General features: G+C 43.3%; 1 protein-coding gene across 2 annotated transcripts in view; it reads left to right on the top strand.

Annotated features, from left to right (window-relative positions):
- Nucleotides 1-6,485: 6,485 nt before the first annotated feature.
- rundc3b (RUN domain containing 3b) overlaps nt 6,486-26,845 on the top strand; it is a 118,828-nt gene continuing 98,468 nt past the window's right edge. For both annotated transcript variants that reach the window (XM_068006945.1, XM_068006951.1), the window contains exon 1: nt 6,486-7,228. In XM_068006945.1, coding sequence (XP_067863046.1) covers nt 7,134-7,228 — 95 coding nt within the window. In that variant the 5' untranslated portion in view covers nt 6,486-7,133. The remainder of the gene's footprint in view (nt 7,229-26,845) is intronic.

Raw genomic sequence — 26,845 nt, forward strand, 5'->3', positions numbered from 1 at the left:
GGATAATAATGAGGTAAATGCTGACACTGTGAAAATATGCATTCTTAATTAAATTGGAGGAATAAGTAAGCTTAAATTCTGTATGATCCGACAGTCTGTCTAAAGTGATGACTTGACTTTATTACGATAAGAATTCTGATTGAATTTTCCATCCTTGAGAATGACCCTGAACTATACAATGGATTTTGTAGTTTGAATGGTTTGGTCATAAGCTCTCCCATGCCTCCTTTTATTTCCCATAGGGTGAGATTTTGCACCTAGTCAACCAATCTAAAGCTCAGTTTTTCATGCTTAATCACTTAGTTGTTCTCACTTTCCCTGGTGTCTCAATTGTAATCAGCTTATTTTTTCCTCAACTTTATCTTTCTGCCTCAAAATGTTTTCACTCTCACTGCTTCCTTCCTTTGGCTTCTCTATTTCCTAATCTTTCTCTTCAGCCTGCACCTCAGTTTTTTTTTTACACACACTGCACACAGACTTTCATTCAGCAGCGGTTCTTTGGGGAATTGTCAAGTTGATAACAAGTGGCAAACAACTATTTTCTATAATGACAGCAAGTGCACTTACTATCATGAATCCTGACTGCAGATGAAATTTTCCTAGTGCTTCGAACCTCTCTAATGTTCTTCCTGCCATTATTCACTGATTATGTGGCGAGTGATGGGCTGGAAACTGAGTTGCACACAAGATTTCTTCCAAATCAGTGTTGCCTGATGGTTGCTCCTCCCGCAAGGCAGTATTGTAATTGATCTGTGCCCTAGTTTAGGATAATGGTGTAGACCAACCAGTGATGAGATTTAATTCTCTTTGAAACTCAAAAAAATCAGTTTATATATATTTGTCGTAAGAGCAGGCCTTTTGCTGCGATATTGGGAAACTTCTAATTAAGACAAAAATTTTCCTTATATTACTTGGACAAAGTCTTTAAATAATGTACAGCTTCAGTGTACTTTTCGGATCCACGAATAGACACCAAACAGGAATATACATTGCTTCTCCCCTCGCCACCTCCTCCTCCCAATTAAATCACAGTTCAGATAAGCCACCGAGTCTCCCTCTGTTATTATATCCTCAGCAGGAGTAGCTACACATCAATGAATACCGTCGTCTCCCTGTGCACCACTCACGTGACTGTGGACAGAAATAATCTCTGCTACAACAGGAATAAATATTGCCATTGAGCACTTAACAGAAATGTGTTAGAGTAGATAGGGAGAAACTGTTTCCATTGGCAGAAGGGTTGATAACCTGAGGACACAGATTTAAGATAATTAGCAAAAGAACCAGAGGGAAGATGAGGAGACATTTTTTTACGCAGTGAGTTGTTATATTCTTATGGAATGCACTGCCTGAAAGGGTGGTGGAAGCAGATTCAATAGTAACTTTCAAAAGGGAATTGGATATATACTTGAAAAGGAAATATTTTCAGGGCTATGGAGACAGAATAGCGGAGTGGGACTAATTGGATAGCTCATTCAAAGAGCCGGCACAGGCATGATGGGCCACATGGCCTCCTTCTGTGCTGTATGATTCTATAATTTAGTAGATAATCAGAAAGAAAGTACTGAAGGTTAAAATGCCCATCAAGATCCAACATCATATGCTGTAGTCTGTCTGTGTTACCATTTCCCATCTACCACAGACACTACATTGTGTGGAGATACTGTACCATGTACATTCCAAGTTTTCTATTGAGCCCTTCTTAATTCAAGGTGGGAACATGGGAATATACAGGATCAGATAAAACCACTGCAGTCTATCTGGTCAGTCCTATGTCTAGGAAATCTTATATCCCATGATATCTCTCATATCCTCGATCATTTTTTTTTGCCATATACTTATCCAACTCTCTCTTGAATTTGATGAGCCAATTAGCCCCTACTGCCCCATTTGGTGATTGATCCCATACATTAGACCCACTCTGCATAAAGTAGTTGAATGTAAAGTTTTTGTCAACCTCCTTTTTCTAAGTTTGGGGGCGTGTTTTCTTTTAGACTATGCGATTATGTAAATATTTTGACATTTATCTTGTTTGTGCCCTTTAGCATCTTGAATACTTCTATAAATCACCCTTCAGCCTTCTCTTATTATAGTAGGTACAGCACAGGAGGAGGCTATTTGGCCCATCGTGTCTGTGCTAGATCTTTGAAAGAGCTATCCAATTAGTCCCATTCCCCTGCTCTTTCCGCATAGCGCTGCATTTTTTTTCCCTTCAAGTATTTATCCAATTCCCTTTTGGAAAATTACTTTTGAATCTGCTTCCATCGCCCTTTCAGGCAGTGCATTCCAGATCATTACAATTCGCAGCATTAAAAAATTTTCCTTATGTTGCCTTTGGTTCTTTTGCTGATCACCTTAAATCTGTGTTCTCTGGTTACTGACCCTTCTGCCACTGAAAACAGTTTCTCCTTATTTACTCCTTCAAAATATTTACTCTTGTGTAAATATTTCCAGCCTTTCCTCATAATTTAGGCATCTAATCTCAGCTATCAATTTAGGTGCTATTTGCTGTATCCTCTCCAAAGCCAGGATGTCTTTTTTACAAAACAGTGATTAGAATTATACACAGTACTCCAGGTTAGCTGGACCAGTGCTCTGTACAAAGATTTGTGCTCTATACAGCCAAGATCCCATTTGCTCCCTTTACTGCTGCCGATGGCTTCAGTGACCTATGCACCACTCCCGCCCCCAAATCTCTTTTGTGTGTTGTCTCATGTAGAATAATATCATTTAGTTTATATTGCCTTTGTTTATTATCCTTTCCCAATCTATAAGCTTTTACATTTTTCCACATTTAATAACAGCTGCTACCCATTAACACAGTTCCCTCATCTATTTTGTATTTGATTAGCCTCTTCCCTATCGTTAGCAGTCCCTCCCAGTTTAGTAATAGCCATTTTAGAACCTCAATATGTCTAACTCATCAGAGATTTAAGCTTTATGTTTTACTATTGAAAAACTTGAGGTGAAGGGCAAAGAGCCATTGTACATGACACCACTAAAGATTAAAGAGAGTAGAAGAGAAGAAATAAATCAAGAAGTAACAGTTAAATTATGCAAGTTTGAGTTTTTAAAAACATTTCGATTGTAGGAGAAAGGGAAGATTGAGGGAGTTAAGGAGTTCAACAGGTTTGAGGTCGACAAGATAGCGGAAACAGTACAATGAGCCTTAATTTCAAGTGAGATCCCCTAGGCCTCTGCTCGCTCTGGCCTTGAACCACCATCTCTCTGCAATGTTCCCTTATCTCCTCTCTGCCCTCTCCAAAAGGAAAGACTTGTATTTATATAGCGCCTTTCACGACCTCTCAAAGCACTTTATAGCCAGTGAAATATTTTTGAAGTGTAGTCACTGTTCACATCTATGAGACTTATCTTTTGCTTCTTTAATCCCCTTTCCATTTAACTCCTGACCATCCAACTTCTCTTCTGCTCTAGCTAAAATTGTCAATGCTTCGCTTTCCTATGGCACATTCCCTCTTCAAAACTGATGTTATCACTCCTCTCCTCAAAAAACCCATGCTTGTCCTTTTCATCCTCACCAGATAATCCCTCATCTCCACCTGTCTTTTCTTCTCTAAAATCCTTTAATGTGTTGTTGCCTCTCGGGTTCATGTCCATCTCTCCCATCACTTCCTATTTGAATTTGTCTAGTCTGGCTTCTAACCCTCCATGAGAGGGCCTTAACCAAAGTCAGAAATGACAACCTCTATGACTGCAAGCATGTGCATTAATGCTCCTTGACCTCTCTACTACATGTCGTAGTGTTGTATAACAAGTATACACCAGAGTGTCTCCAACAATGGCTTCTCTTCTCACCCCTGTACCATCACCTTTGGAGTCCCCCTCCTCTTCATGCTGCATCTCACAAATATCATCTCAAGACGAGGTCAGCTTCCACTTAAACACAGATGACACCCAACTCTACCTCTTCACCACTTCTTTCAACCCTTCCCTATCTGTGCTGTCTAATTGCTTGTCCAACATTTAGTCTTGGATGAATCTTACCTTTATCCAGCTCAACATTGGAAAGATCAAAAATCATCTTCAGCCCCTGTCACTCCTTGCCACCCATTCTATCTCCCTATATGGCCACTCTTTCAGGCTAAACCAGACAGTTTATAGCCTCAACGTCCTGCTTGACTCTGAGATAAGCTTCAGACCCCATACTCTCTCCATCATAAAGACTGCTTACTTACATCTCCACCACATTACCCAACATTACCCCTACCACAGCCGCTCCACTGCTGATACATGCCTTTGTCACCGCCAGACTTGAGACACCTCCATGCTATTGCTAACCTCCCATTCACCAACTTCCATGAGCTCCAACTTGTCCAAAGCTAGATATACGTTGCCCAAACTAAGTCTTTTTTTAAAAATTCACTCGGGATTTGGGCATCACTGGCAAAGCCAATGTTTATTACACATCCATAATTGCCCTGGAGAAGGTGGTGGTGAGCCTGCTCCTTGAATCGTTGCAGTCTGTGTGCTGAAGGTACTCCCACATGCTGATAGGGATGAGATGAGATGAAATGAGCTTCCGAACACATATCCACTCCATCACCATGACCGCCTACTTCCACCTCTGTAACATCGCCCATCTCCGCAACATCGCCCATCTCCGCCCCGCCTCAGCTCATCTGCTGCTGAAACCCTCATCCATGCCTTTGTTACCTTTAGACTCGACTATTCCAATGTTCTCCTGGCTTGCCTCCCATCTTCCCTCCCATCTTCCATCCTCCATAAACTTGAGCTCATCCAAAACTCTGCTACCTGTATCCTAACTTGCACCAAGTCCCGTTCACTCGCTGACCTACATTGGCTCCCGGTCTCGATTTTAAAATTCTTATCCTTGTTTTCAAATCCCTCCATGGCCTTGCTCCTCCCTATCTCTGTCACCTCCTCCGGCCCTACAACCCTCTGAGATCTCTGCGCTCCTCCAATTCTTGTCTCTTGTGCATCCCCAGTTTTAATCGCTCTACCATTGGTACCCATGCCTTCAGCTGCCTAGGCCCTAAGCTCTGGAATTCCCTCCCTAAACCTCTCCGCCGTTCTACCTCGCTCTCCTCCTTTAAGACGCTCCTTAAAACCTGCGTCTTTGGCAAAGCTTGTAGTTACCTGTCCTAATATCTCCTTATGTGGCTTGGTGTCAAATTTTGTTGATAACGCTTCTATGAAGCACCTTGGGCCATTTTATTTCATTAAAGGCACTTTATAAATGCAAGTTGTTGTTGTATGAAGTTCCAGGATTTTGACCCAGCATCGGCAATCTGTCCATCACCCTAGTCCTCCATGACCTAGATTGACTCCCCATCTCCCAACACCTCAAGTTTAAAATCCTCATCCATACCTTTAAATCTGTCCATGACCTTGCCACACCATATTTCTGCAACTCCTCCAATCCTATATTCCCTGTCCAAACCCTCCATTCTTCTGACTCTGGCCTCTTGTGCATCCCTCCTCCTTTCATCCCACCATTGATGGCTGTGCCTTCATCCACTTAGGTCCTACTGTTTAGAATTCCTTCTGCCTCTCCACATCCTTTAAAAACCTGTTTGAAACCAATCTCCACCTTCCATAAACTTCAGCTCATCCAAAACTCTGCTGCCCATATCCTATTCCACACCAAGTCCTGTACACCCATCCCCCCTCCTCCTCCTCCTCCTCACCCACCCCATCCCCAATCTCCATCCCCCTCCTCACCCACCCCCATCCCCCTCCTCACCCACCCCCATCCCCATCCCCATCCCCAATCCCCATCCTCCTCACCCACCCACCCCAGTCCTGGCTTCCCGTCCCCCAACACCTCAAATTTAAAATTCTCATCCTAGTGCTTAAATCCCTCCATGGCCTCACTCCTCCCTATCTCTGTGACCTCCTCCAGCCCTACAACCCTCCGAGACCTCTGCGTTCCTCCAATTCTGTTGTGGTTGATTAATGATCTAATTCTCAAGGCAATTAGGGGGAACAATGCTTTCACACTACATTACACTTAGGGCTTCAGAAAAGAAAAGTTATTTAAATACAAGACGAGGAAGGGCAGTCACCGCTCAAATTACAGTTTCACATGAAATAACAACCAACCTTAAACCAAAAATTGTAGTAAATGGATTCAATCTAAGTATGACGAATTTACGAGGTATTGGTGTTAAGTGCAACCTAATCAATTTGATGCCAGGTAATTATTTCACTTCATAAGAAGTAAAATGCAGTATTTCACCAGCTAAAAACAAACAGCACAACCATTTACTTGAAGCTATGGGCCAAACTAATAGTGTATTACAAAGCCGGTTGTAGCTCTTCCCTATTAGCTTGCAATCAGGATTTCAAATTTGCTGAGATGTAGCGACACAACAGATGGAGGGAGGGTGTGTGGACCCCCAGCTTTCCATAGATGAGGTCATGCTGTAGGTGTCCCTTTAAAGGGGATTCAAGCTGTAAACTTCCGGTCCCGTGGTGTGACAGAAGGAAACTGGATGGAGAGCAGCTTATTTCTGTGTTATCAGCTGTAGAAAAGGACTGTGGAGAACGAAGCGATGAGCATGGATTGTACCGGGCTCTGCTGCTCAACGCTTCCACAGTAATTAAAGACAAGACAAGACTCGCACATGCCGAAGGAAACCAGGGTTAAAACCTAAAAGAGGGGGGGGGGGAAACAAGGTTATTAGCTCTGCACCACCAAAATCGCTATAATGTGCAAAACTGACATTTGAAGATCTGCTGGAAATATTGCCGTTATCCTAGCACAGTACAAAGCTATTGTGTAATGCTTCGACCCTGCTGCACAAGTGCCTCTTAATGTGCAGCATCATTTGGTGATTTTTTTTGTTGGCAAGCCCAAATCATTTCCTTCCCCGTTGGCTGGTGTGTTTTTTTAAAAAATAGCCGATTGTCCTCATGTTTTTTTTTTGCCCGAGTCTCAGCATTGTTGAGGCTGATGCTGTGGTCGAACCCGGCCCCACAGAGCGGCACCGATGAGCAGGGATCCTGATCCCCGTCCCGATACCCATCTGCACCAGGAGCATTGTGCACCACGGATCTTCATCCATCATTCCCAACGGCGTCTCCCCTCCCATCACTTCAACTCGTTACAATAGTTCACTTTTATAATATATATATTTAAAAAAATAGAAATGGCTTCTCTCAGTCTGGGACTAAATTTCTCACGAAAGAAGAGCATGGCGAGAAACGCTGCAGTGGAGCGGAAAAACCTCATCACCGTCTGCAGGTAAATCGGAGCTTTTGTACGTGTCGGGAACAGAGCGATGCACCGAGACGCTGCTGCTCTTTGTGTGCCGTTAGTTACTGTGGTTTATTTCACCGGGTCAGCTTCCCAGTAACTCAAAGCTTAAAATGTACATTTTTTCCCCCTTTCAAACACCCTCGATCATCATTAGTTTTGTGCATGTTTATCCACAAATTGTGGAATTATGGGGTTCTTTTGGTCAAATGCAAAGAATACTGAACAAAGTGTTCACTGTTCTTCTCGCAGTTGGTTAATGTTATATATTCTGATCCATATGTCAGGAGTGCATTATATTCTCTCTGATAAGCGAGAAAGGGAGTGGACCTTTAACAGACACTGGGGAGGGAGGGGGGGTGCAAATGACTCTTTCCCCTGGCACTCATTATTTATCAAATTTTAGTACTTTCGTGCATGCGTGCGGCTCTTTCCAGCTTACTCGTCACCCATGTATTCATTGGAGATGAGGGCCGTTCTGCAGCCCAGCTCCCCATTCTCGGGGTTAATGTAAGCCGGTGGGACCGGGCAGTAGGAGGCGTTGCTCCAATGGGACGAGTAAGCCAATTTCCCAGTCCAATCGATAACGCGCCTCGCTGTTGTCTAACGCTCGACTCTGCCCTCGATCAAAGCGACTCAACCAAGCTTGGAGTGGTCCGCAGATCTGGGACTTCAAATCTTCAGCCTTCTGGCAGACAAATTGACTTAAAATTTCAAGTTTTTAAAACATATATTCAATGAATGTTTAATTTAGTTAGAACAATTGTGATTACGTGAGTAAAGGGATGAGGAGATGGGCACCGGAGTTCACAATTTTCTTTACCTGTTTATTTGTAAATATTACCCTCACTCTGCAGGTGTATTTTTTTCCCCTTGTGCAAAGAGACTGTGCAGGTGACCCGCTTCCAGGTTTTTGCCGATGTTGTTGTAAAATTGACCACTAGGCGGTGTAAGTGACTGACCCGGGGTGAATCGTTCTCTCATCTCCCGTCCTACTACATGCGGGGAAACGCCCACTTCTCGCTGTCTTTCCCTGACGGCAAGCCAAAATTGGACAGCTCCCTGTGGGGAACCGTACTGCATCTGTCAAGCCATGGCGAGCTGTACCACTATTGTTGCCATATCTACTTATTTTTATGAATTCTCTTTGCAGTTAATCCACTTCACGGGGAACTGTGGAATGAATATCTTTGTCCAGTTTCTCACAATGCACAAATCTTCCAATAATTGAATGATTATTTATCTCCGTATTCACTCGTGCATATTTGCAGCATGCTTGGTGACTAATCGATAATGCTTAGCAACGATTAATTAGTACGGTAGGAAAGGTTTACTGGATAAGGCACAATATCTTTGGCGAAGGGTACCTGCTGTAAGAAGGATTTAGATGCTTGATTGTTGAAAATTTTCCCTCTGACTCTATGCTTGAACTTCTCCAAATCAGGTTTATGCCACTATCACATCATTGAAAGGGCCCAAATCAAAGTCACAAATGACATCCTGAGATTGTGACCAACCTGCACTAACCCTCCACCTCCTTCTCGACCTCTCTGCAGTCTTTGACATGGTCAACCACACCACACTTTGTTCCACTCTTACCTATCCAATCATAGCCAGAGAATCTCCTGCAATGGCTTCTCTTCCTGCACCGTTACCTCTAGAGTCCCCCAATTATCTATCCTTAACTCCCTCCTATTCCTCATCTATATGCTGTCCCTCAGACACATCATCTGCAGACATTACGTCAGGTTCCAATGTATGCTGACAACACCCAGCTCTACCTCACCACCACCACCATCACCTCTCACGACCCATTTACTCTTTTTTTATTCGTTCATGGGACGTGGGCATCGCTGGCGAGGCCAGCATTTATTGCCCATCCATAATTGCCCTTGAGAAGGTGGTGGTGAGCCGCTTTCTTGAACCGCTGCAGTCCGTGTGGTGAAGGTTCTCCCACAGTGTTGTTAGGAAGGGAGTTCCAGGATTTTGACCCAGTGACGATGAAGGAACGGCCATATATTTCCAAGTCGGGATGGTGTGTGACTTGGAGGGGAACGTGCAGGTGGTGTTGTTCCCATGTGCCTGCTGCTCTTCTTCTAGGTGGTAGAGGTCGCGGGTTTGGGAGGTGTTGTCGAAGAAGCCTTGGCGAGTTGTTGCAGTGCATCCTGTGGATGGTACATACTGTGCGCCGGTGATGGATGGGGTGCCAATCAAGCGGGCTGCTTTGTCCTGGATGGAGTCAAGCTTCTTGAGTGTTGTTGGAGCTGCACTCATCCAGGCAAGTGGAGAATATTCCATCACAGTCCTGACTTGTTCTTTGTAGATGGTGGAAAGGTTTTGGGGAGTCAGGAGGTGAGTCACTCGCTGCAGAATACCCAGCCTCTGACCTGCTCTTGTAGCCACAGTATTTATATGGCTGGTCCAGTTAAGTTTCTGGTCAATGGTGACCCCCAGGATGTTCATGGTCGGGGATTCGGCGATGGTAATGCCGTTGAATGTCAAGGGGAAGTGGTTAGACACTCTCTTGTTGGAGATGGTCATTGCCTGGCACTTCTCTGGCGTGAATGTTACTTGCCACTTATGAGCCCAAGCCTGGATGTTGTCCAGGTCTTGCTGCATGCGGGCTCGGACTGCTTCATTATTTGAGGGGTTGCGAATGGAACTGAAGGCTGTGCAATCATCAGCGAACATCCCCATTTCTGACCTTATGATGGAGGGAAGGTCATTGATGAAGCAGCTGAAGATGGTTGGGCCTAGGACACTGCCCTGAGGAACTCCTGCAGCAATGTCCTGGGGCTGAGATGATTGGCCTCCAACAACCACTACCATCTTCCTTTGTTCTAGGTGTGACTCCAGCCACTGGAGAGTTTTCCCCCTGATTCCCATTGACTTCAATTTTACGAGGGCTCCTTGGTGCCACACTCGGTCAGATGCTGCCTTGATGTCAAGGGCAGTCACTCTCACCTCACCTCTGGAATTCAGCTCTTTTGTCTATGTTTGGACCAAGGCTGTAATGAGGTCTGGAGCCAAGTGGTCCTGGCGGAACCCAAACTGAGCATCGGTGAGCAGGTTATTGGTGAGTAAGTGCCGCTTGATAGCACTGTCGACGACACCTTCCATCACTTTGCTGATGATTGAGAGTAGACTAATGGGGCGGTAATTGGCCGGATTGGATTTGTCCTGCTTTTTGTGGACAGGACATACCTGGGCAATTTTCCACATTGTCGGGTGGATGCCAGTGTTGTAGCTGTACTGGAACAGCTTGGCTTGAGGCGCAGCTAGTTCTGGAGCACAAGTCTTCAGCACTACAGCCGGGATGTTGTCGGGGCCCATAGCCTTTGCTGTATCCAGTGCACTCAGCCATTTCTTGATATCACGTGGAGTGAATCGAATTGGCTGAAGACTAGCTTCTGTGATGGTGGGGATATTGGGAGGAGGCAGAGATGGATCATCTACTCAGCACTTCTGGCTGAAGATAGTTGCAAACGCTTCAGCCTTGTCTTTTGCAGTCACGTGCTGGACTCCACCATCAATGAGTTTGGGGATGTTTGCAGAGCCTCCTCCTCCCATTAGTTGTTTAATTGTCCACCACCATTCACGACTGGATGTGGCAGGACTGCAGAGCTTTGATCTGATCCGTTGGTTGTGGAATCGCTTAGCTTTGTCTATAGCATGTTGCTTCTTCTGTTTAGCATGCATGTAGTCCTGAGTTGTAGCTTCACCAGGTTGGCACCTAATTTTTTGGTACGCCTGGTACTGCTCCTGGCATGCTCTTCTACACTCCTCATTGAACCAGGGTTGATCCCCTGGCTTGTTGGTAATGGTAGAGTGAGGAATATGCCGGGCAATGAGGTTACAGATTGTGCTGGAATACAATTCTGCTGATGGCCCACAGAGCCTCATGGATGCCCAGTTTTGAGCTGCTAGATCTGTTCTGAATCTATCCCATTTAGCAAGGTGGTAGTGCCACACAACACGTTGGATGGTATCCTCAGTGCGAAGATGGGACTTCGTCTCCACGAGTACTGTGCGGTGGTCACTCCTACCAATACTGTCATGGACAGATGCATTTGTGACAGGTAGATTGGTGAGGACGAGTTGAAGTAAGTTTTTCCCTCCTGTTGGTTCACTCACCACCTGCCGCAGGCCCAGTCTGGCAGCTATGTCCTTCAGGACTCGGCCAGCTCGGTCAGTAGTGGTGCTACCGAGCCACTCTTGGTGATGGACATTGAAGTCCCCCACCCAGAGTACATTCTGTGCCCTTGCTACCCTCAGTGCTTCCTCCAAGTGGTGTTCATCATGGAGGAGGTCTGATTCATCAGCTGAGGGAGGACGGTAGGTGGTAATCAGCAGGAGGTTTCCTTGCCCATGTTTGACCTGATGCCCTGAGATTTCATGGGTTCCGGAGTCAATGTTGAGGACTCCCAGGACCACTCCCTCCTGACTGTATATCACTGTACCGCCACCTCTGGTGGGTCTGTCCTGCCGGTGGGACAGGACATACCCAGGGATGGTGATGGAAGAGTCTGGGACGTTGGCTGAAAGGTATGATTCTGTGAGTATGGCTATGTCAGGCTGTTGCTTGACTTGTCTGTGGGACAGCTCTCCCAATTTTGGCACAAGTCCCCAGATGTTAGTGAGGAGGACTTTGCAGGGTCGACTGGGCTTGGTTTGACTTTGTCGTGTCCGGTGGCCAGTGGTCCGATGCCGGGTGGTCCATCGGGTTTTATTCTTATTGTGACTCTTTTTAGTGAGATTTTACAACTGAGTGGCTTGCTAGGCCATTTCAGAGGGCAATTAAGAATCAACCACATTGCAGTGCGTCTGGAGTCACATAGGCCAGACAGGGTAAGGACGGCAGGTTTCCTTCCCTAAAGGACGTTAGTAGTTGTCAGATTGCATGTCCAACATTTAATTCTGGATGATCTGTAATTTCCTTAAGTTAAACCTTGGGAAGACCAAAGCCATTGCCTTTGACACCGCCACCCCCCCCCGCCCCCCCCAACCAGCAAACTCTGTTCCCTCGCCACTGATCCCATTCCCCTCCCCGCCCATTGTCCCAGGCTGAACCAGACTGCTTGCAGCCTCGGCGTCCTATTTGAATTTGAGCAGAACTTTAGACCCCATATCCTCTCTTTTATTATAAAGACCGTCTACTTACACCTCCATTACATTGCCAATCTCCGCCTGTGCTTCAGCCCACCTGCTGCTGAAACATTCATCCATGTTTTTGTCACCTCCAGACTCGATAATTCTTCCAACATTCTCCTAGATAACCTCCTATCCTCCATCCTGCATAAATTTCTGCTCATCCAAAACCCTGCTAGTCGCATCCTAACCCGCACAAAGTCCCACTCACCCATCACTCCTGTGCTCACTGACCTACGTTAGCTCCTGGTCCACCAATACCTCCATTTTAAAATTCTCATCGTGTTCAAATCCCTTAATGGCCTTGCTCCTTCCTATCTCTCTAACCTCCTCCAGACCTACAACCTTCCGGGAACTCTGCTTTCCTCCAACTTTGGCCTCTTACACATTCCCCACTCCCTTCAGTCCACCATTGCCGGCCGCGCTTTCAGTTGTTTCGGCCCTTTGTTCTGGAATTCCCTCCCTAAATTTCTCCCTCTCTCTCTCATCTCTTTGACCAAACTTTTCATCACCCTTCCTAATATCTCCTTCCTGAGCTCAGTGTCAATTTTTGTCTGATAGCGTTCTGTGACGTGCATTGGGATGCTTTCCTGCACTAAAGACACTATATAAATGCAAGTTGTTGATTATGAAGGAATTTCCTGGTACAATATCATATAACGATATATAAAATTTGTTATCTTTCACCTTTTATTGAGATCATCCCAAACTATATAAGCCATCAGGAAAAGTGTTTAAGGCAATTGTAACTGAATGCCTCCAACAGGTATAAGGCCTGGTGTTGCATTGGTTTGTACAGAGCAGGAAGGTCCCAGATTTGATCCTTGATCTCAGCTGGGATGATGGCAGAGATACTGGAACTGGCCTCAGAAGCACACCAGGATTCCTATTCTTTATCACCATTCAGTGACTGCTGCTGGAATGTGCACATGTTTAAATGGTGGGTGAGAAGATGATTTCCCACACATTTGAATAGCCTGGTAACACACTCTGCCTGTGCTCACACAGATAGAGAATGGCCATTTGGATGAAGTAGCAGAAGGCTGACAGTGGCTATGGAACCACACCATTGAGTCTGTACCATCAGGAGAGAAGGAAGAAGGAAACAAAAATTACAGCTACCTTTTATTATTTAAATTTTTTAACCTAGACAAAATTGAATTACTTTTTGAGAAAGATGAATGAAATTCCATAATTTATTTTGAAACATTGTAAAATAACTGATTAAAATCAACAAACCATTGTGCTGCTCTAAACCTACTTTCACTTCTATAAAACCTACTGTTGTTTGCTTCACAGCAATTAATAGAGATAGGAAATGGGAAGTAAAAATAAGTAATATGCATATCTTTCATCATGTGATGGCAGCAAATGTCACCCAATCTTCTCCATGTGACTTATTTAAACATAATGTGAAAATGGATCAGAATTGCTTTAAACATATTTTCCTATTGCTCCCCTCACTTCCCTGAAGTCCAGTGATCTGGCATTAAGGATGCTATGGAGGACACTGATCGTCCAGTGCAAAGTAACTGAGATGATTGCCCTGTCAAAAATCTGCAACAAAGATTGATTTCCATGGTTACCTAGTTGATCATATGTGTCATCATGTAACAGTCTTGGTTGGGTAGATTATAGTCATACTGGATTCTGCATTTCTGTGGACTGCTATCCAACCTTTTATGGCACCTCTTCTCACTATAATGAGCACCAGAAATGGAGGGAACTGCAGAAAAATCTGTCTCTATATTGGGAGCTCTCTAAAACCTCGTGAAGGATCTTCAGGCAGAAGCAATCAATTCACCACTCATTGATCATCCCCTGGGATCTCTTTCTATTTCTGCACAAGTACTTGGCCTCCAGAGCTACAACAACAATTTGCATTTACGCGGCGCCTTTAATGTAGTAAAACATCCCAAAGTGCTTCACAGCAGAGGAATAAGACAAAAAATTGACACCGAGCCAAAAATGGAGATATTAGGATAGGCTTGGTCGAAGAGGTAGATTTTAAGGAGGAACTTAAAGGAGGAAAGAGTGGTGGTGAGGTTTATGGAGGGAATTCTAGAGCTTAGAGTCTAGATGGCTAACGGCATAGCCTCCAACGGTGGGGTGAAGGAAATGGGGGATACACGAGAGGGCAGAGTTGGAGGAACGCAGAGTTCTCAGAGGGTTGTAGGGCTGGAGGAGGTTATAGAGATAGGGAGGACCGAGGTCATGGCAGGATCTGAATACGAACTGTCAACATTATGCAATCCTAGATGAATTTTTTTTCTGTCCTGAGTCAGTTGCGTACCTGAGGCAACCCTTGTCAAAATGTAAATGTAATTTAAAAACAGCAAGATGAATCTATCATATTGGCCACAACCTATCTGTGATCATGTCTGAGTTTGCTGTCCTATTACCATATATGCTGCTCTTAGGTTATTAATTCTCTTCAGTTATCATTAAATGTACTTGCTTTGTGCATGCACTTGAGTATGCCTTATTCAACTTCATAACTCAATGTGGCATGAAAATATTATTTTGCTTTCATGTTTTCTCTTTTTCTTTTCCCTCTCTGGATCTCATAGCCTCTGGGGTTTTTGTTTTTTTCTGTTTTTCACATTGACGTGCAAGCAAAAACAAGAAAACCCAGGAACAGGAGTAAACCATTCCACCATTCAATTAAATCATGGCTGATCTGTATCTTAACTCCATTTACCCATCTTTGATCCATATCCTATTATGCCCCCTTGTTCTGTATTTCACCACCAGAGACAATAGTTTCTCTGTATCCACTCTATTAAATCTCTATCACTTTAAAGACCTAGATTAGATCACCCCTCAACTTTTTAACTCAAGGGAATACAAACCAAGTTTTAAAAAAAAAATTCATTCTCAGGATGTGGGTGTCGCCTATAAGGCTGGCATTTTATTCACCCCTAGTTGCCCTGAGAAGGTGGTGGCGGGCCGCCTTCTTGAATCGTTGCAGTGGCAATTTGATACAACTTGAATGGCTTGCTACGCAGTTGAGTCAACCACGTTGATGTGAGACTGGAGTTACATTTAGGCCAGACTGAGTAAGCATGGCAGGTTTCCTTCCCTAAAGGAAATTAGTGAACTTTACAACAATCCAATAGCTTCATTTTTAGTTCCATTTTTTAAAAATGGAATTCAAATTCTCAAACTGCTGTGGTGGGATTTGAACTAATGTTTTCTGGGTTGTTAGTCCAGGCCTCTGAATTACTAGTCCAGTAACATAACCACTACAATATCATACTCATAATTTAATCCTTTAAGCCCCGGTATCATTATGGTGAATCTGCACTGTAAACCCTCTAAGGCCATCTATATCTTTGCTAAGGCTTGGTGCCCAAAACTAAATGCTGTACTCCAAATGGGGTCTTCTGTCCAAGGGTTTGTACAACTGAAGCACCACTTCCTCTCCTTTGTATTCCAACTCCCTTGAGGTAAAGGCCAACATTCCATTAGTCCTTTTGATTAATTTTTGTACCTGTCCACTAGCTTTTTGTGATTTGTGTACATGGACACCTAAATCTCTTTACTCCTCCACAGCTCTTAATCCCTCACCATTAAGAAAATATTCTGATTTGTCTTTCTCAGATCCAAGGTAGATGACCTCACTTCCCCCACATTGAACTCCATCTGCCATAGTTTGGCCCACTCATGTGATCTCACCTAAGAGATGTTGGTAGATGGGTTTGGATGCCCTTGTACATGAATCACAGAAAGTTATCGTGCAGGTACAGCAAGCAATTAAGAAGGCAAATGGTATTAAGAAGCCTTTATTGCTAGGGGGTTGGAGTATAAGAGTAAGGAGATCTTGCCACAATTATATCGGGCTAAGCGAGACTACACCTGCAGTACTGTGTACAGTTTTGGTCTCCTTACCTAAGGAAGGCTATACCTGCCTTAGAGGGGATACAACGAAGTCTCACTAGATTAATTCCTGGGATGATAGCATTGTCCTAGGAGGAGAGATTGAGTACAATGGGCCTATATTCTCTGGAGTTTAGAAGAATGAGAGGTGATCTCATTGAGATGTATAAAATTCTGAGACGGCTTGACAGGGTAGATGCTGAGAGGCTGTTTCCTCTGGCTGGAGAGTCTAGAACTAGGGGTCATAGACTCAAGATAAGTGGTCGACCATTTATGACTGAGATAAGGGAAAATTTCTTTAGTCGGAGGGTTGTGAATCTTTGGAATTCTGTAATCCAGAGGGCTGTGGATGCTCAGTCGTTGAGTATATTCAAGACTGAAATCAATAGATTTTTGGACACTTAGGGAATCAAGGGATACGGGGATAGGGCAGGAAAGTGGAGTTGAGGTAGAAGATCAGCCGTGATCTTATTGAACGGCGGAGCAGGCTCGAGGGGCCCTTTGGCCTACTCCGGCTCCTATTTCTTATGTTATGTTATGCCCCTTTGTAACTTTCTGCTCCCGACTAAACAACTTGCTGTGCCTCAGCAACGCAGAGGCAGGGTTGCATAGTGCAACTGGAAGAACTCTATTAAACTACGACAACAACTTGCATTTCATGCATGAGTCTCACCAAATATGGCAGCGTTGTCAGTTCTTCCTCACCAAGTTTATGTTTTGAAGAGAGAATAAATCCTGACTCCATCATTATCAAAAGCAAAATACTGCAGATGCTGGAAATATGAAATAAAAACAGAAAATGCTAGAGAAGCTCAGCAAGTGAGGCAGCATCTGTGGAGAAAGAAAGAGTTAATGGGGGTGATTTTAAACCCCAAGAATGGGTGGGTTGGGGGCGGGTGGGAGTTGAAAATAGTTGTTTTTTGGGTCGGGAACGCAACCTGGCTTTATTTCCGGGTTTAACATTGGCACGTAAAAGTACAGGCTTCCCACTGGGAATGCAAAGTCCAAAAATTTTGCGGTTGCGATCCAAAGAATCAACTATTTTTAACTCCCGCCCGCCCGCCCCCAACCCACCTGTTCTTGGGGTTTAAAATCATCCCCTATGTTTCAGGTCAAAGACCTTTCGTCAGAACTGACTCCATCATTGCTGAAGTGAAAACTAATTACAATTTTTGCATTGTATAAGCAATAGAGTCTTTAACGTTCTCTGCATTCTTAGAAATACACTAAGTGAAAATCTTCCTGCTATTTTTCAGAAAGAAGTGGCCACAGTTTGTTGAAATAGATCTTTCTTAAAATACCACGCAAAACGTTCCTGCCTAAAAGCTGTCTCTGTCTCATTCATTACTGTCAGATACTTTGCTGGCATTGATTAGCTTTCTGTCAAGGCACCCAGGGTATTATCCCTCAGTGTAATGCAATTCTCTGACTTTCAGATGTTCTTTAGGACTGGAATTACTTTAGCTCCCCGATTGTGAATAGCCAGTTGTATAGCTAATTTACATGCAATATGGCTTCATTGAACATTTAGCAATGGTTCCAATGTAAAAATGGACTTGATGAATTCCCCGAGCTGAAGATTCTGCTGGGAATTGTCTTTAGAACTCAAATCAAATCCGTTCAATTCAAAAGAACACTGGGCAAATGTAATCAGTACTGAGTAGATGAGAGTAGAACACCCCATGTACCTGCATGCATCCATTTAGACAGAATGAATTAGTTTAACCCATAACCTGAGAGATGTTTCTCCCCCATGCTGCTTTTGGATACCCCATACCTAAAATTACATTTACATCATTAGTTTGAAGCCACAATGGATTCTGTGTCTGTACAATTCATTTTTTTAAACTACAGTAGAAACTGAACACATTCTGGGCTGCAAGTTGGTATCTACAGGGGTTATTTCCTTGCCAGGACAATATTGGAAGCTGTAAACATTGTAAATTTACTACTGAACTGACAATTCCAGTGGCCCCCTGGGTTGCAGTTGTATTGAAACTGGGGCTGGGAATGACACTGCAGTGTCAGTATTACCTGAATTCAGATGATAAGTTTAAAATTTCTGCATGTTCTGATAACTTAGGAACACATCTAGGCCATTCAGCCCCTCGAGTCTGTTCCACCATTCAATGAGATTGTGCTGATCTGTATCCTAACTCCGTTTACCCGCCTTGGCTCCATGTCCCTTAAAGCCTTGGCTAGCAAAAATCTATCGATCTCCGATTTAAAATTATTAATTGAGCTAGCATCTACTGCTTTTTGTGGGAGAGTGTTCCACACTTCTATGACCCTTTGCGTGAAGAAGTGTTTCCTAACGTCTGTCCTGAATGGCTTGGCTCTGATTTTAATGTTAAGTCCCTTTGTCCTAAACTCTCTCACCAGCAGAAAAAGTTTCTCTCTATCTATCCTATCAATTCCTTTCAAAATTCTAAAAACCCCTTAACCTTCTATATTCCAGGGAATACAAGTCTAGTTTATGTAATCTCTCCTCATTATCTAATCCTTGGAGCCCTGGTAACATTCTGGTGAATCTGCGCTGCACTCCTTTTTCTGCTAATATAATTGTAAAAAACCTTTTGTGTTGATCTTGATATCCCTCTTTGCATCTCTTACTATCTTTTTTGTCTTCCTTTGCTGTTCTTTATATCTCTCCTAGTCCCCTGGTATTTTGTATGCTCTTTCCTTTTAGTTTTATGTTATCTCTCAGCTTTTTTGTCAACCATTGTTGTTTTATTTGGTAAGTAGTGCTCTTGCCCCTTAAGGGTATATCCTGGTTCTGTATTAAGCTAAATTCTTTTTTGAACACCTTCCACTGTTCATCTGTAGTTTTACCCGATAACAGTTTTGACCAGTTTGCTGTCGTCAATCTCTGCCTTATCCTTTTAAAGTTAGCCTTACCAAAATCCAGAATCTTAGTAACTGTGTTAAGTTTCTCTTTTTCAAACCTAACATTGAATTCGATCATATTATGATCACTGTTAGATAAATGTTCCCCTACTAATAGATTATTAACGAAGTCTGGCTCATTGCTCGTTACTAAATCTGGTATGGCTTGCCCTCTTATTGATTCTAGAACATATTGCTCCAGAAAACTATCTTGAATGAACCCGAGAAAATCACTACCTTTCTGACTTGAGCCATTCTGCTCTTCCCAATCCATATGAAAATTAAAGACTCCCATTAAAACAACTAAAAGCCTCCCTAATCTCTGAATTAATACATTCTGCCACTTAATTACTGCTATCAGGAGGCCTGTAGACAACTCCCATTACAGTTTTAAGTCCTCTCTTATTCCTCAATTCTAACCATAGAGTCTCCGCTGATTGCTTCTCCTTACCTATATCCTCTCTTACTAATGTTGTAATAGTATCTTTAATCAATAAGGCTACCCCTCCTCCTCTTCCAGTTTCCCTATCCTTTCTAAAGACCTTATAACTTGGAATATTTAGCTCACAATCATGATCAGGTAGTGTAATCTCTCTGAGGGCTTCACTCAGAGGGTTGTGAATCTTTGGAATTCTCTACCCCAGAGGACACTGGTTGCTGAGTCGTTGAGTATATTCAAGGCTGAGATCAATAGATTTTTGGACTCTAGAGGAATCAAGGAATATGGGTATCGGGCAGGAAAGTGGAGTTGACTTTGAAGATCAGCCATGATCTGATTGAATGGCGGAGCAGGCTCGAGGGGCCATATGCCTACTCCTGTTCCTATTTCTTATGTTCTTATGAAAGCATTTGACTTGCATTTCAAGATAATGTGAAAATGATGGAGGGGAGCATGTCGTAAATTTACCAGAGAAAGTCTAATACTGTGATTTTTAAAGTTTTGTGTGTGTGGTACCCCTTAAAAGTAATCAACTTGCCCCAGGGACCTGCTACAGAAAGAGAACCTCTTACATAGCACTTTGGCACATCCCACACTGAATTAATTACTTTTTGGAGCGTAGTCACTGTTGTTATGTAGAAAACACATTCCCGGGCACTGCTTTGTCCTGGCTTCTGAAAGACATCGTCCACTGACCAAACAATACAGTACTATCATAGAAGTAAGTGTTTATTAGTACATGGCACAAATAACATGCTTGTAAGTCAACAAATATTTTTTTTTTAATGAATTTTTTAGACTGCGTCCATCCCAGATGGACAGAAATCTGATGGCCTCATAGACTCATACTTGGACCACAGTTTGAAAGCTCATGGTCCAATAAAGTCAAGTGATTGGCAATGAATCTCCTGAAAAAGATGCTTGGTGAGTGCTAGAGACTGGAGAGTCTCGGTCGGAGAGGAGTTGGTTGTACGGTTGCCAACTTTAGTTGGATGTATTCCTAGAGGTTTCAACATTTGACCTCCTGCCTTCAACTGCCCTGCCCAGTAATACAGCCTTTTTACCCATCTTCAATATTTTTATAACTAATAAATTAAAGTGCTCAAAGAAAATGAAATAAAACACAATCTTTTTAATGTCCCTATGATGTTTCTCCTTGGTTGCTTACAGGAGCATCTAAGGATTAATCTTCAATTTCTGAAAATTCCAAGACAATCCTGGCTGGTTGACAACCCTAGTTAGTTGGTGTTGCAGAACGATTCACAAGCCCTGAGAGCTATTTCTTTAACCAGCAGTTGATTAATTCATAGAATGAATCAGCCACCCACAGTATGGCCACAGACGTGTTCTGCTGAGAGCACATACTATAAACAGGACAGCTGCACAGAACTCTCTTTTTAGTGTGGGTTAGAGGTTGAAATTGATTCTGGGTTCTGGATATATCTTTTTATACAAGAGTAAAATGCCTCTCAGCCTATTTAACACCCTCCTCCTCCTCACTGTAGCCCCAATGCTACAATGGATGCTAAATGTATTTTATTTCTGTTGTATATTGTGGTTGCAGTCCCAAGCATGTAATGTGAATATTTATGCAATGTATTGAAATACAAATTTTCATGACTGATAACATTTTAAAATCTTTAATCTTAAAATCTATAAATTGTAAATTTTTCTGAAATTTTGCTATAAAATTGATTTTTTTTCTTCTCCAATTCTTCTATGTAATTGCTCCATTTTCTCTTCCGCTTTTATTTTGTTTTTGACGGGAATGTGAAGGGACCACAGATTCTACAAAGCTCACCTCTCGTCCTGCTCCTCCCCTGATGTCCTTGTATATAAATAGTTTAGTTAGATTTGTCACATTGCACCCTAACTGAGACCGGATAAACTGACATGAAGTATCTGCCAGTGCTGGGATTCATTCCTGTGATCACTACAATGTGAAGGCTTTGTTTGAGAAATCGGGACCAGCTCTTTGTAACTGAAATCTTTTTGAGGATTTTTTTTAAACACAGCAGTTTGTTGTTGATCTTACCAGCTGTAAAAAAAAATGCACTTTTTTTCATAAAGCAAGTAAGATTTCTTTCATTTCTTTAAAAAAAATTTATTATCGTCTGTTAATTCATAAACCTATGCAGTGACAGCAGCATTTCATAATAATTGCTACCAGCAAAAAAAAAAGTAATGTTTTTGGGTCTATTCTACCCTCCTTACTTAACTCTCATAAATGAGTCCCAGCTCTGTGTGACATTGAAAGTATCTTCACTAGCTTTACTATCAAGGTATGCTTTTGGTATTGTGCCCAGGATGATGAACAGAAACCCTTTTTTTGATTATTTTAGCTGCTGTATTTAATCTAGGCATCCTCAGAATTCCTCATCTTTGATATACAGTAGAGAGGCTCAACATCAGATCTAGTATTAGTTTTAAATGTTCAAGTGAATTTATTGAACAAGTGAATAAATAACAGTAACTTCATACAAAGAAGTTACAGTATTAGTTTGTCAAAAAGAGAATAGTAAAATGTTAAAAGTTCACAATTACTACACTAAATTACTATTCTTTTGAAGTAACATTTTGTCTGAATGGTGATTCTTGTATTTCTCACCACTTTGTAAGTTGAACCAACCTGACTTAACTATTGAAGGCTCCAAACAGGTCTCCTCAACTCTATTCCATTCAGGCACAAATATATTCCCTCAACACTTGTGGATTTGCATAGGTGAGTCCCAGTTCCCTGTGACTTTTGAGAGCATCTTCACCTACTTTGATCTCTGGGTAAGCTATTGGTAGATTAAACCCTTTCTGATTATTTTAGTTGCTGTCTCTGTGATGGTGCTGAAAATGAAAATCTTGTGTTGTTTTAGGAATGCTGGGTGATTGAACTGTTTGTGTTGTTCTGCTATCAGGGTTTGCTGTTTTAAAATGCTCAGTTTACTTGCTGTCTCCAGCTAACCTGAAGGACAGATATGTCTGTCGCAGGAATTGGGTCCAGTTTTACTAAGTTTGCATTTGATGTAATTGGAGGTTGGTGCCAGTGGCACAAAAGCCTTTTCTCTTTCTAGTTTTCTACTTCATGCTAACAACTATCCCTATGGTACAGATGGAAGCGGATATTTTTTTGCCGCTGAGCAAGTTAACTTTCCCGGTGCCCAGGGTCTGGCATTTTATCGTTAGATTAGTTGTTGATGCAAAGTGATTTTTTTTTTAGGGAGGTGGTGGGGCCTTACTGGTTTAACCAGAGCATTCTACTGTCAATTAAAGATGTTTAAAACCATGAAAAGGATTTTTTTTTTAAGAAAAGGGTTTTGCTACTTATCCATAAACCTTCTGGCTTTAGGATTAAAGAAAGAACTTGCATTTAAATAGTGCCTTTTGGGATAGACTTGCCTCCCATTTACTGCTTGTTTTGCGGCAGATGTAGGGTAGCTGGAAAAGGAGCCAGCGAGGCCTAGTACTGAATCCCTGCTGTTTTAAAAGAAAAACCCTGTGGCAATGTTCCTCTGGCTACGATTCTGCCCACCACATGTAAATTAGATTTAAATCGCTGTTTGCACTGGAATGTTCTATTTCTCCCCTTTTAATGCCAGTGGCCCACCTATCCAAATGAATGACTGTATAAAAGCAGTGTTGTTGGATGATGATGACCAAGTAGAGGTGTAGTTGAAGTCCTCCATTTGAGGTTAAAACTTTGCTCCTTAATACTTGCTCCTTTTTTTTGCAGCTCAATTTTCCTGATGCGTTCAGTATTGCTCCTGGTACTATGTGCCTTCATTTTTTTTCCCCATCTGAATACATTCTCCTAAAAGTGTAGGGTCTCTGGCTATTAACAGCATCATGAACACCCGCACCAAGGTGGAGTGAAAATACGATGAGGCTCATGCTTCCACATGAATTCCGATGGAGCGTACATTTGGTTTGTTAAAGTAGTGCTTATGATATACGGACAGATTGTGAGGTCCTACTCTACAGCCCTGAGAAAGTATCCAAGGTCATCTGTATCCTGTGTACTGTACAGCTTTGTCTTTCATAGAAGGAAGCCCTTGCAGCTAAAGGAGGAGGAGGAAGAAGAAGAAGGCGGCGAACTGGGTACAGCTGATGCATGGCTCGACCGACAAGGAGTGATAGACAGGACTTTCAATAAATGCATGGGCTCAAGGGCTGCTTTTAAAAGTCCTCTGATCCGCTCTGTTGTACACTGGCTCCATTTCAACATGGAGCCCAAATCTCCTTTCCTTCATTAGTATCCCTGCATATTAGTTCCCAGTACCATCATTAATATATCCCTTCAGTCCAAATAAAATCATCTTCAAACATTTTAAAGAAAATGCAAAAAGTTTAATTCCCTACTGTCTGTGTGTGCCTGTGTAAATGTTTGCTTCCACAATGCCTGCCCTTGGTGATAGTGTAGGGTATGTGTTGCCTAATTCCTAATCTTCAGCTCTTCTATATGCCACTTTATTGGGAGGAGAAAGTGTACTGTCATGTTGCTGCTTGTCAACGGGAACCTTGCGACTTGCCTGTGCCAAATGCCCAATTGCTGCTGGGTCAAGAGATGGCCATGCCACTATTGCCAGCACCTCTGATTTTTTTTTTATTCGTTCCTGGGATGTGGGTGTTGCTGGCAAGGCCACCATTTATTGCCCATCCCGAATTGCCCTTGAGAAGGTGGTGGTGAACCGCCTTCTTGAACCACTGCAGTCCGTGTGGTGAAGGTTCTCCCACAGTGCTGTTAAGAAGGGAGTTCCAGGATTTTGACCCAGCGACGATGAAAGAACGGCGATATATTTCCAAGTCAGGATGGTGTGTGACTTGGAGGGGAACGTGCAGGTGGTGTTGTTCCCATGTGCCTGCTGCCCTTGTCCTTCTAGGTGTTAGAGGTCATGGGTTTGGGAGGTGCTGTCGAAGAAGCCTTGGCAAGTTGCTGCAGTGCATCCTGTGGATGGTACACACTGCAGCCACGGTGCGCCAGTGGTGAAGGTAGTGAATGTTTAGGGTGGTGGATGGGGTGTCAATCAAGCGGGCTGCTTTGTCCTGGATGGTGTCGAGCTTCTTGTGTTGTTGGAACTGCACTCATCCAGGCAAGTGGAGAGTATTCCATCACACTCCTGACTTGTGCCTTGTAGATGGTGGAAAGGCTTTGGGGAGTCAGGAGGTGAGTGACTCGCTGCAGAATACCCAGCCTCTGACCGGCTCTTGTAGCCACAGTATTTATGTGGCTGGTCCAGTTAAGTTTCTGGTCAATGGTGACCCCCAGGATGTTGATGGTGGGGGATTCAGTGATTATTATGCTGTTGAATGTCAAGGGGAGGAGGTTAGACTCTCTCTTGTTGGAGATGGTCATTGCCTGGCACTTGTCTGGCGCGAATGTTACTTGCCACTTATCAGCTCAATCCTGGATATTGTCCAGGTCTTGCTGCATGCGGGCTCGGACTGCTTCATTATCTGAGGGGTTGCGATTGGAATTGAACACTGTGCAATCATCAGCGAACTTCCCCATTTCTGACCTTCTGATGGAGGGAAGGTCATTGATGAAGCAGCTGAAGATGGTTGGGCCTAGGACACTGTCCTGAGGAACTCCTGCAGCAATGTCCTGGGGCTGAGATGATTGGCCTCCAACAACCGCTACCATCTTCCTTTGTGCTAGGTATGACTCCAGCCACTGGAGAGTTTTCCCCCTGATTCCCATTGACTTCAGTTTTACTAGGGCTCCTTGGTGCCACACTCGGTCAAATGCTGCCTTGATGTCAAGGGCAGTCACTCTCTGCTCACCTCTGGAATTCAGATCTTTTGTCCATGTTTGGACCAAGGCTGTAATGAGGTCTGGAGCCTAGTGGTCCTGGCGGAACCCAAAGTGAGCATCGGTGAGTAAGTGCCACTTGATAGCACTGTCGACGACACCTTCCATCACTTTGCTGATGATTGAGAGTAGACTGATGGGGTGGTAATTGGCCGGATTGGATTTGTCTGCATTAGCTCCAGGTTCATACCTGGTTCTTCTATCTCAGAATGACTATGGGAGGCTGGGAGAGGCCGATGGGTCATCATCCTAAGGAATATAGGAACAGGAGTAGGCCATCCAGCCCCTAGAGCCTGTTCCGCCATTCAGTGAGGTCATGGCTGATCTGTATTCTAACTCCATCCACCCGCCTTGCCTCCATTTCCCTTAATACCCTTGGCTAGCAAAAATCTATCGATCTCAGATTTAAAATTATTAATTGAGCTGGCGTTTACTGCTTTTTGTGGGCGAGTTCCACACTTCTACCACCCTTTGCGTGAAGAAGTGTTTCCTAACTTCTCTCCTGAATGGCCTGGCTCTGATTTTATGGTTATATCCCCATGTCCTAGACTCCCCCACCAGCGGAAAATGTTTCTCTCTCTACCCTATCAATTGCTTTCAAAATCCTAAAAACCTGAATCAAATAAATCACCCCTTAACCTTCTTTATTCCAGGGAATACAAGCCTGGTTTATGTAATTTCTCTTCATAATCTAATCTCTGGAGCCCTGGTAACATTCTGGTGAATCTGTGCTGCACTCCTTCCAAAGCCAATATATCCTGAGAGGTGAATTCCTCACCCACCTGTCCTTCTGCTGGATGTCCCTTGTGAATAACAACCACCTCCATGTTCTCTTCATGAAGGGAGCAATTCCTCAAACCATCACCTTTGCATAGCAATAAGTCTCCACCGAACTTAACCAAATCATTTCAATTGGATGATCCTGCAAAATCCAGTGGGATTGGCCTGGCATGCAACTGCATTGGTACACACGTGAGGATCAGGAGTACAGGCTATATTTTGGCCAAATGGGATATCAGCGCTCTGATGCGGTGCATATAGGTGCCTTTCATATTTGATGTTCGTTGTTTCACCTTCTCTCCGTACTGACTGGCAGCATCAGCATTGACTGCACCTTCCGTCATCTGCAACATAAGCTGACTGCTGAACAAAGTTCCACGGGGAACAAGTCACTGAGGATGTGGTTAATGCTATGCGCTAACTCCTTTTATTATATTTGGTGAAGATAGTTGTAAGCATTTGTTTTACTGATTTAAACCCAAAGTTTTCCAATTCCGAGATTTGGTTTTAGTTTTGACTTGGTGTGTATTTGCTTGCAGCTGATTTCACTTACACTAATTCAGCAAAATAAATCACAAAGCCTGATGATCAGATGCAAGCAGCAGCCACAACTCCTTATTTCCCTAGACCAATATTAAAATAACCATTTGCCATCTGATGCAATAGAGAATAA

This window comes from Heptranchias perlo, chromosome 2 (assembly GCF_035084215.1).
Source record: "Heptranchias perlo isolate sHepPer1 chromosome 2, sHepPer1.hap1, whole genome shotgun sequence".
In the NCBI taxonomy this organism is placed as follows: Eukaryota; Metazoa; Chordata; class Chondrichthyes; order Hexanchiformes; family Hexanchidae; genus Heptranchias; species Heptranchias perlo.